Source organism: Condylura cristata, unplaced genomic scaffold, assembly GCF_000260355.1.
Source record: "Condylura cristata isolate star-nosed mole 26May11 unplaced genomic scaffold, ConCri1.0 scaffold00022, whole genome shotgun sequence".
Lineage (NCBI taxonomy): Eukaryota > Metazoa > Chordata > Mammalia > Eulipotyphla > Talpidae > Condylura > Condylura cristata.
In genome coordinates, this window is record NW_004567123.1 from 30,285,547 (window position 1) to 30,296,939 (window position 11,393).

An 11,393-nucleotide genomic window follows, 5' to 3' on the forward strand; every position below is an offset into this window, starting at 1 on the left:
AAAATGTGAGCTTCAGTGTGTTTTCTCTACTCAGAGCATAGCAGTGGCTTCCTGCCTCACTGGAGAGTAAAAGCCAAAGACCCCACAAGCCCCCTACAGTCTTGGGCCTCCTCCCACAAACATGCTCCTGGTCCCCGTGGTCCTGACTCACCTCCTCTCTCCCTGCTGTCCACTCCGAAGCAGACGCACTGCTCAGACTCCTGCTGCAGACTTGACCCTGGACATTCCCTCAGCCCGGGTCCCCCCACAGGGCTCCCTCCCTCACCCTTGAGTCTCTTCCATTGTCTTCTCAGAGAGGGCTTCCCACCTCTCCTCCTCCAAGATGAACCCCCGCACTCACCCTGCAGTCACCGCACCCCCACAATGACGGTCCCCCTTCCCCTAGAAGGTCACTCCAGGAGGACCCTCCACTGTGCACACAGCGCCTGGCATGTAACCGGCACCCAATCAATGTTTGCTGAATGCCTAAGAAAAGTTCTGGCCTTTTCAGAAAGGCCAGAAAAGAGAATTCCTGCCCTGCCCCACTACTCCAGGGGTCCTTGCTCGGCTGGTACCCGGGTGAGTACAGGGTTTTCAGCCCTGTGAACAGATTTACAAGGGAATCCATGTTCCCAGGGCCACACTGTGCCCAGGGAACAAGGAGGCTTCACCGCAGTGGAGAATTAGCCTCCAAACTACAGCCCTATTGTAATCGCCTTGGCCTGGTCCTACCCCTGGCCCACCCGTGCCCAGCCCCACTCACCATGATGGATAATACCATTCTCCAGCAGAGCTTGGCCCAAGTTCACTCCTTCTTCAGTCTTGCTGATTTCACCAATTTCCAGGAGCCAGGCAACAAACTCACTGCCAGGAACATTATATCAGTTGAGAGGGCTGCCCAGTACTGGGCCCACAGAGACCAGCACAAAGCTGGCCTAGCCCCCCCCCCCCAACCCCCTTCCACTGTCCGGAGGGCTGTGCTGAGGCTCCATGCTTTTCTCCAAAGCCAACAGCAGAGAGATGTGTGGCTAGAACCCAGGCCCTTCCCCAGGTTCACTGGATGGATGGATGGATAGATGGATGGATAGATGGTTGGATGGATGATGGATGGATGATGGATGGATGATGGATGGATGATGGATGGATAATGGATGCATGGATGGATGGGTGGAGGTGGGTGTATACTGGTATGGGGAAGAAGGGAGGAAGAGGCAGATAGACCGACAGATGGATGCATAAATACAGATGGATGATTAGTAGGCAACAGGTGAATGACTAGGCAGATCACTACATGGCTGGATGGTGGGCAGATGAGTGTGTGGACGGATGCACAGACCAACAGATGGGTAGATGGAGGATGGATGGATGGTGAGTGGGCGGAAAACAGACACATGAGTGGGCAAGTAAGTGGATGAAAGAGTAGATAAACGGTTGAATGGCTACCTGACAGGCAGGTGACACGAGGGCTGGAAGATTCATGGGTAGGTGGGTGAGGTGGCGTGCAAGAGTGGATAGACAGCTACCTGGACAGAGAGCTGGGTAGATGGGTGAGGGGGTGATGAATGGCCAGATGGGCAGGTATGTGGGTGGGTAGGAGGATGAATGGAAGGAAGAGAAGGGAAGAGCTCAGGAAGACTGTAGAGTCGGTCATGCAATGGCCCCACTTAAACCCTCCAACAGGCTTCCCTTACTCTCAGCAGAAAATCTGAACTCTGCAGGATGACGTGTCTTACCTGAACTATCTTCACTGACCTCATCGCCTGTTTTGGCCACACCCACTGTCTTTCCCTCTAAAAGACGACAGGCTCCCTCCTGACTAAAGGCCTTTGCATGTGCTGTTCCCCTGCCTGGAAACACCTGTCCCCAGCTCTTCACACAGCCCTCCTTTTCATCCTTCAAGTCTCGGCTCAAATACTTCTGACCACCTGATCAAAAGTAGTCCCTCTGCTTTTCAGCATTTACACTGTCTGAAGCTACAAAGATTTATTTATGTATTTCTCAGCCATCTCCTCTACCCAAAAGGTAATCTCCATGCTGACAGGCATATTTTGTCTTTCTTCTCAGCTCTACCCCCAACACCTAGGAGAATGTAAGTGCAGGCAGGTCCCATCGTCATTTACTGAACCAATGGAGGACTGTCCTGGGGATGGCAGCAAGGTCTCAGGAGAAGCAGTGCTGAGGCCAGCGGAAGTCAGGCGAGGCCAACATGACTACCCAGCGAGAGGCCCCAGGCCCAGCCCCGCTCTCAGGGACACACTCAGCTCCACGCAGAGCTCAGCCCCTCAAAGTCAGCAGGAAAAGGGAGAGCGGGAACAGGGCTCCTTCCGAGGCAATCTGTGTTCAATGAAAGCAGGTGGCCGCTGGCCAGCACACAGAGCTCCCCGCTTATCGAAACCAGCTGTCCCGCCTCCAGCTACGGCCGGGGGCAGGGCTATTTTTAGCTGTGCAGTTTGCCTGAGCAAAGACCTGCCTTGTGTGTAGGTAGTGATGTGTGCTACAGCATTCAGAGAGCCCCAGGAGCACCATGGGGCACAGGAGAAGTGGGTGACTGTGTGGAGCGGGACTCCAGGTAGGGAAGGGATTGTCCTAGGGCTCACTCACCCCCACCTCCACTCGCAAAGTCCCAAAACTCAGGGAGATGCCAGCCGCTGAGGGAGGCGAACAGATGTTGAGTGTCCACTCTCAGATGCTGGACACGCAACATGCAGCTGCCCACCAGCTGTCCCACGGGGGGCTGCCTCTGGCACGGGCCGGCAGCCCTGTGGCCAGGGCGGGGGGACAGGAAGTGTCCCCACAGCAGCTGTGAGAGCAGAAGCCAGCCCAGAGGACAACAACTGTGACCTCTGTTTTGACCCCTGAGCTGAGTCTGGCCCCTTCCAGAGGATGGGAGCGCTGCCGAGGCGCCAGATAAACCCAGACAGTGGCTGCCACTCTGGGAGTTCTGGGCAAGAGGTTCAGCCGGGGCCTCCTGGGTTTAGCGGATACACTCTCTGATCTCGTGAAATCTTCAGCTGGGATCCAGACGCAAAAGCAAATAAGCATCATCTCTAAAACCAGGATCTCGCGCTCCAGAAAGGGGCGAGGGGGCAGGTGGACACTACCGTGTTAGCCTGCACCCTGAGGCTGGACCGTGGCTGCACGGGAAGACGACATGGGAGAAGTCAGAAATCCGGCATTTCCTCTGAAATCTCCCAGTGGCTGAAAGCTGGTATGGAGTCCGACCTTTTCTGAAAGTATCATGTGGCCCACTGCAAACACGTCTGTGAACTACACCAGGTCAGTGGGGTGCCATCTGCCACCTCGGGGTACAAAGAGGGGTGTTCTCGACGGGATCAGCATATACAAGGGCCAAGGTGAGAAGCAGCAGGGTCAGGAAACCGCGACCTGCCGTGGCAGGAAGCAAGGCCGAGACTCCACAGAGACACACGGGGAGCAGTGTAGGCTGGGTGGGGGACGGGGTGGGGGGCGGGAGGGAGGACTGTGGGGGCAGCACTGGAGCCACTCTGCTGTGCGCCTGAGGCTCAGGGATGAGAGTCAGCACGTCAGCTTCCGATCCTCCTTCCTTGCATCACCCCAGAATCAGGTACCCAGTTAGCGCATGTCTAGCTTCCCAGTGTCAAGCCCTAGTCTGACACAGGGGTGAGTCTACGCAGCCTCCCTTAGAGAAGACCCCACTGCTCCACCCACCACCAGTACAAGAATCCCCTTCTCTGGCCTGAGCGTGGCCTTGAGCTCCGTGAGGGCTGGACGTGGAGCGGTGACTTTCCTCCCAGGAATGGCACTGCCGGAAGGTGCTTCCTGACGATGGCTGTGGCCATGCTGACGCGTCATTACAGATCACCTGATAGCCGCACCTGTACACGCAGGTGGCCATCGACATCTAACCTGTGGTGAAGCCCGCCTCTAGGCAGGGAAGAAGCAGGCGCTCTTGGCCTCTCGGGGCGGAGCACGTCACGTGCAGGGCATGTGCAGGGCATTCGCACTGTGTCCCCAACACCCCACGAGGCTCGTCTTAATATCTCTCACTAATGTGTGTACTGAGGCTCAGAGAGGTTAAGAAACTTGCTCAAAGTCACACAATGAAAATGGGGGGAACCAGCACTAGAGTCCAAGTATGTGTGTCTCCAAGCCCAGACCTTGAAGGTTATAAAGATAAATCGGACACTTTCTGCACCCATGGAGTTCCCCGTGGAGAAGAGGCAGAGGGGAGAAAGTTACTGCTAAGGAAAAATGAAATCTGCAGACCAGAGATAAAAAAAATAAATGCAGCAGAGTGTGGTGGGAGTCCTGGGTTCACAGCCCCGCCCCGAGGGGCTGAGTGGCCTCGAGCAGGCCCTTGTCCCTCACCCCTGGGTGGCACAGAGGGCGGTGCACCTCAGGGTGTTGTGGGGGCATCCAGGGCAGAGAAAGGCCGGTAAGTGTCTCCGCAGCCCCAGTGCTTCTGCCCGAGGGGCCAGGGTGTGGCTGGAGAAAGCGCAGAGCTGGCCAGGGCGGCGGATGGAGAGCCGGGGCAGAGCAAAGCCGTGCAAGGAGAGGAGTCTTACTCAAAGACCTTATTAGATTATTTATTAGAAGCAGGAAGTCTGTTCCTTAAGGCCCCGTGATTACAAAACAAGCCTCAATCCTGGCCCTGCTTCAACGGGCAGTAAAAGAAATCTCCCCTAATCCTTCCTGAGGAGACAGAAACCCCCACCGAAGCTGTAATCACAAACAGGTTATCCCATCCGGCTGGACTAAGCTCTCCAGGGGTTGGCAGGAGACAGAAAGGTTCTCTGACAGTGGTGGGGGTGGCTGGGGCGGGGCCCCCTGAGAGAAACAGCTTCTTTCTGCCCAGGGATTAAGGGTTAGCTCCAGGAGATCGGCCAGCTGCCCCTCCCCACAGCCCGAAAGCCCAAGGGTCAAGGGTCGCACTTCCCTCCACAGGCCCTCCCAGGTAGCCTGGAACTAAGGTTGCTGACCCCAGAGGGTTGCTGACCCTGGAAGGTAACAGCCCAAGTCGGGAGCACCTCAGCCACCCCAAATGCTCTGCCTGCAGCCCCTCCAACTGCAAGCTTCAGGCCATGGTGCCCCAGCCCTCCCGGGCTCCAGCGCTGCTCCCCGAAGCCTGCCCAGCAGCCGTACTCAAGCGTCTTCCTGGTGGCTCAGCTTTACAGACCAGGCCTGCTCCTTCTGGCTCAGGCCTCTCTGCCCCTGGTTTCCACACCGGCCGAGGGCCCCCCACCTCCCTTCCTGTCCTCTCAGATGCTGCGGTTTCTCCTCAAGTGCTGCAGGCTCCGGGCCCAGCCCCAGCCTCGTCTGCCGCCACATGTCCCCCTGCGGACTCCATTCAGTCCCGTGGCATCCAAGACCAGGTCACAGCCGCTCCTCCAACATGGAGCACCCCGCCGTCTCCATGCTACCTGTCCACATGGAGGGCCGGGCCCTGCCCCGGAGGCCTGCCCATGTCCTCCCCTTCCCAAGCAGCCACCACCCCGCCTTCAGGGCTCACTCTCCTCAACTCCCTTTTTTCTCACCCCGCAGGGAAACGCTGCCACTTTCCACCTGACGAGAAAGCAGCTGCTCCCTCGTCTCCAGTGGGGCCACCCCAAGCCCCATCAGCCCTCCCCGGTCTCTGCTGATAGAACGTGGTGGCCTGACCTGAAGCAGCTTCAGAAGGTTTGGGGAAGGAGAGCTAAGGTGAATTCCAAGTCCAGTCCCGGCCTCACAGGCCAGCTTCTCCCTGCAGCTGCACCGCAAGTTTGGGGAGGCAGGGGCCTGGGCGTTCGTGCACCTTCTCCAGAAAGGCCACCCCTGTGTCTTCACACAGCAGGGCCTGGAAGCAGCTTAAGGCTTTTCGGGGGTGGGGGGGGAGGGTGCTTCTCCTGCCTCCCCCACACCCTGCCCACCCCAGGTAAAGAGCTCTAAACCAGGGCCAAAGATGCAATTGCATCACACCTGGGCTCTGGCCACTTTGCTCGTAGACTGAAAAACAGGGGTTGGGAAAGAATGCATCTTCCAAACCGAGAACCTGGAGGCCTGTGGGCTCCCATAGCCGGCTACCAGCTGACCACTCACGGGCAGCTGTGACCTACTGCAAGCCCCAGCAGAGCACCCCATGACCACCTGCATCATGCCTGCATCTCGAGGCAGGGCCGGGAGTACTTCGCCTCCCAGATGTGGCTTGACATACGGTCCCGATGTCCCTTTCTCTGCTCCCGGTAAACATTGTCTCTCAGTCCAACCCCACCTCCTGGGCTCCATTCCTGGCCCCGGAACTTCTGCCCAAGGAGCAGCATCTTGCCTTGCAAAGCAGCTCTACACGGCTGCTGTGTCCTCACCGCGTGCCCGCCGCATTGCAGCGACCAAGTTCCCGTCACAGCGGAGGCCCTAAGTACTGAAAAGCTCCTCCCACAGGGCTCCTCCCTGTGCAGCCCAGGGAGAAACTCCCAGACACCAGCCGCCTCGGCGCCCCCTGGGAGCTCCAGAACGGGAGGAGCAAACCCCCACCATCGCGGCGGCCCCGGCACCACGTCCTCACAGCCGGCCTCCAGCGCCTTCACCACCACTCCCGCGTGGACCGCCACCTGCCCGCAGTGTCCACGTGGCCGCGCCCCGTGGGTTGGCTGGGGCAGTGTTCTGTGTTCTCTGTGGAACCAGAGGGAATCGCACTGCACTGTTTCTGAGCTGAGTCAGATGCGACTCGGGCAGGGAGGGGCGGCCGGCAGGGGAGGACCGGAAGCGCAAGAGCACAGCGGCCGGCGACCATGCCCAGCCGGGAAGCCCCGTGCGCCTTTGGCTTCGGGTGGCGATGACGTGGCGTGTGTGCCAGGTCACAGCGGAAAGCCGCTGTTCAGGAGTGGGGTGTGGGCAAGGGCCCCACTATCCTCGAGCTCCAGTGCACAGGATTCCGAGTGCCTAGCGACCGCCAGGAGGGCTCCTGGGGGGACGGGGAGGCCCGGGCACGGCGTCTGCCCCTCCGGGCCTCCGGCAGAGCCCTCGGGCCGAGCCCCCAGGGCCCAGTGAGGCGGGGTGGGGCCACTCACTTGCCAAAGAAGCACTTGGGGACGGTGCTCAGCTTCCTCCGGCGGTCCTTGATCAGGTTCACCTTCTTGTTCATCATCATGTGGTAGAGCTTCTCCCCCTTCTCCGAAATCATGACGTAGGCATCCCTCTCCATGCCCAGCTTCAGGCCTGCAGAGGGGCGCGGTCAGCACGGGGAGGGCAGGCCTGCCGCCTGCAAGCGCGCCCCCAGCGCCCTCCCCGGCAGGCCTCCACTCCGCAGCACGCTGCTTACTGCTGCCCGCGACTCCCTGCAGACCCGTGGGCGGGAGAGCGGCACGGCTCCCCCTCACGCAGATGGCAAAGGGGGCGCCCAGAGCAGTGAAGACCAGGGTAGAAAGCAGTGGAGCCTTCACCCTGGGGAAAGTCTCCGAACCCTGAGGCGTCCCGAAGGCCTGCTGAGCTGTGCGTGCGGCCAAGGTGGATTCGCCCGCTGCACCAGCACCTCACACAGCTCCTGGCCCCAGGAGCCGGGGCGACTCTGGACACCAGGAAGACAAATAACAGCAGTTCTGACAGCAACGACCACCTGCCACTGACTGCTCAAGGCAAGAATCGTTCTCCCACCTGGCAGGGGACACACGGAGGCCGAGAGCAGGAGAGTGAGCCTCCCGAGGCTGCACAGCCAGAAGCGCTGGAGGCAGGATTTGGACCCGGGAGTCTGGGACACCACCCTGAGCCTAAGCACCCAGGCCGTTCAGGCCACACCCCACTCGCACCCACATCTGCCCGGCACCACCACACCTGTGACCACAGAGCTACCCCTCACCCACCCAGAGAGGCCGCGCCCGAGCCCCACCCCCACCCTAATCAGCTTGAGAGATGACAAACGCCCCTCGATGGGGGCAGACTCCAGCATTTATTTGGCCTAGTGGGATTTTAAAGCGTTTGGGGGCAACATTTTGAAATCCAGATGTGCACTTCTTTAAAAAACAAACAAACAAAAAAAAACTCTTCATCACTTGACCTCACTATCCTAGGCCTGCATTTCCTGAGAGCTGGCATCTTGTTCCAGGGTGGGAGCAGGAAGAGGAGAGACATGAATGGGTCTAGCATTGATGGGGCAGGTGAGTCTGGGGAAAGGGAGAAAAGTAGGGGTGACCCCAACAGTTGGACTCACTCCCAGAGAAGGGAGGGAGCATTTGCTGAAGTGGGGGCCGGGTTTGGGCAGACACTAAGAGCGCTGAAGTGACATGGCAGGAGGGAGATGGCCATGCCATCCGGTGGGCTCCCAGTGGCCAGGACACAGGGAGGGTCCCGACAGCTGGGCTCAGGGAGTGGGATGATGCATCCGATTTCCCCGCGTGGCCAGGTACCAGCCTCATCCCACAGCACAGCCACCCGGGCAACAGGCCCACACCCTCTTATTAGACATCACTGGGAAGCTAAAATGAGCTGTCCCCAAAGATGCCGAGGTCCCTCTTCCCAACCTGGTGGTTGGCACAAGCTCAGGGCCCACTCCCAGCCCCACCCTGCTTCTCACATCCACTCTTCGTTGTGCCAGTGGCTGCCAAGCAGCTTGGGCCTGGACAGTGATGACCACACTCAAGGGGGCCCCCGAGGACTCCCTTCCAAGTACAGACTCGGAAAATCTCAAACAGAAAGAACCCAGGGAGGGGGCTGGACTGCGAAGGGACAGGCATGCAGGGTGCATCCCAGCTACCGACCCACGGGTGAAGGGCCAGGAATCCACACCAGCCCGACCTCGGGCAAGTCCCTCCCACAGGGCCTCGTTAACTAGCCGCTGGTGGACTGAACCAGATGACCTCGGTGAGCCGAGACACCCCTGGGCCACAGCACAGATCCGAGCTCCCCGCGCCTTCGAAGACCTGCTTCTTGTAGCTCTGGCCTTTCTCAAAAGGACCCAAAGCCCCTTCCCAGGCCGCTGTCCTCACTGCAGAAGTGGCCAGTCCAGGAAGCTGCCCGGAGCCCACTCCTCAGGGCAAGAGAGCGCACTCACTCTCGCGCTGCTCCCGCTCGCGGATGATGGCGTCCAGCCACTTCTGCTTCTCCTCCGCCGTCTTGGCCATGCACACGAACCACTTGTTCTTGGCTGTGTTGTGGATCTTCCAGCCGTTGGTGACCGTGTAGCCGTTGCTGTGGTAATCCGCTGGCAGGGATGGGAGGCAAACCATTCAGTGTGTTCCCCACTACACACAGTGAGGCCCCAGAACCAGCCCTTCCCATTCCAGGAAGACAGACGAGACCTCAGCACCCATGGGGCCGGGCAGAGGCTCACTCCCTCTCTCCTACCCATTCTCTGGGGGGCAAGGGAGTCTGGCCAAGAAAGACCCTCCAACCCCACTTACAAGGGGCTTCAGGATGCCCAACTGGGCCTAAATGCAGGCGTGCCTCCAGGGGGACACCAGCTTCCAGCCTCCTCACCTGTCTCGTCCGGGCTCTGGGACTACTTAAAGCCTTAGCACAGTCCCGACCACGCCAAGTCATGGCCCCGGGACTGCTGGCTGGGGCACGGTTGGCAGACCTCTTTGAAACTGGCTGGCACTATCCAGAGAACTTGAGCCAGCCACACCCTGAGTCTGAGGATGACCCACAGGCGTCATGAGACTTTGAAAGTTCCCCTAACATGCTGTGTCAGGCACCTCGCTGTAGGTAGGGGACATTTCACAGTAACAGGAGACGAACTGAAGCAGAGACCGTGCATGGAGCAGGGGCCCATGGAGAGCCTGGGGTGGGGGTTACCTGTCCCGTCTTCCACGTTCTCCACCTCCATGACCTCAGTATTGATCCGACCCCTGAAGATGTACAGGGAGCCGTTGATGGATTTCGTCCGTTTGCTGGACTTCTTGCTCCCGGCAACTCTGAAAGACAGTGGGATGCCCATGACCCTGCGCCTCGCTTTCATGTTGTCTTCTGGACTCAGTGGGTGAGCACAGGGGTTGGGAGCATGAGGAGCATGGGTTTGAGGCTGGTGGCCAGGTGATCTGAGGAAGTCACTTCACCTTTCCCAAAGTTTCCTCATCTGGAAAATGGGCAGAGACTTGCTGGCCTAAGGGAGAGAATGTCGGCCAACAGGAGACATCAGTGAGAGCACAACAAGAAGCAACAGAAACCCATTCTCCTTAGTTAGAAAAATGGGTGGAAATCCAAAGAGTCTAGCAAGCAGGTACTTCCTAAAACAAGATCAGAGTGGATCGGTGCTTATAGTAGGCAGTCCATCTGTCCACCCATCCACCAACCCACCCACCCATCCATCCACCCACCCACCCATCCACCACCCACCCATCCACCCACCCATCCATCCAACCACCCACCCATCCATCTACCCATCCATCCACCCACCCACCCATCCATCCATCCATCCACCCACCCACCCATCCATCCATCCACCCACCCACCCACCCACCCATCCATCCACCAACCCACCCACCCATCCATCCACCCACCCACCCATCCACCCACCCACCCACCCATCCATCCACCCACCCACCCACCCATCCATCCACCCACCCACCCACCCATCCATCCATCCATTCATTCATCCACCTGGCCACCCTCCTTCTTGCCACTCCTTTGCTCACTCAGTCATTCAACAAACACCTGAGCAGAGCTTTCTACTCAAAGGCTACTTGGGATTCAGGGGAATCTCTCCCCCAGGCAATCAAAAGCATCATGAGGGTACCTGCTCCAGGCCAGGCACCACTAGGTGCTAGAGCTACTGCAGTGACCAAGACCAAGCCAGAAGACTCACCTGAGACAGGCAGGGAGTTCAGGGCCTGAGTCTCGGAGCCCCAAGGCCACTCATGACCTGCACAGGCCTCTGCTCCACCAGGTGGGTGAGGCCCCCAGCAGCCAGCTGTGTTTGCTCCCAGACCCACCTGCCTGATGTGCACCTGTCACTGTAATTAAATATTATCTAAGCTGACTGACAGGAGTGTGGGATTCGAGTTGTCTCTCTACAAATCAAGTTGAATGTTTGGGAAAGACATAAAGGTGAGTTGCTTTGTGCTGAGTGAACTCATCCTCGGGGAAGAGGCCTTGGCTCCATGTGAAAAGAATGTTTAATGAACGCGACGTGCAAGTGTTCAGCTCCAATCAAACATGTAGGATTTCTAAAAGAGAATAATAAAGTGAAAAGGTAGATGGGGGCTTGTGATTTTAACTGGAGTAGGAGAGGGGAAGACCTTACTGAGAAGGTAGGGCAAAGACCCATGAAAAGTGAGGGAGGAAACTAGGGGCATTTCTGGGGAGGCCCGACTGCAGGGGGGAGGGCACACAGGCTGCCCTGCCACCGGGAGAGGGGGGCCGAGTGACTGGAGCGACGTTGCTGGGGACACGGCAGGAGGGGTCAGCATGGGTCCGGAGAACATGGGTTTCTAATGTGTGTTAAGAAAGCCAGAGGCTTGGGTGTGTTT

The 11,393-nt window shown here is 58.6% G+C and overlaps 1 protein-coding gene across 1 annotated transcript in view; it reads right to left on the bottom strand.

Annotated features, from left to right (window-relative positions):
* PREX1 (phosphatidylinositol-3,4,5-trisphosphate-dependent Rac exchange factor 1) overlaps nt 1-11,393 on the bottom strand; it is a 157,407-nt gene that overhangs the window by 40,255 nt on the left and 105,759 nt on the right. Inside the window, exons 8-11 of the mRNA XM_012728131.1 lie at nt 9,721-9,839; nt 8,978-9,127; nt 7,002-7,149; nt 712-843 (exon numbers count right to left, since the gene is read on the bottom strand). Of these exons, the coding sequence (XP_012583585.1) occupies nt 712-843; nt 7,002-7,149; nt 8,978-9,127; nt 9,721-9,839 (549 nt within the window). The remainder of the gene's footprint in view (nt 1-711; nt 844-7,001; nt 7,150-8,977; nt 9,128-9,720; nt 9,840-11,393) is intronic.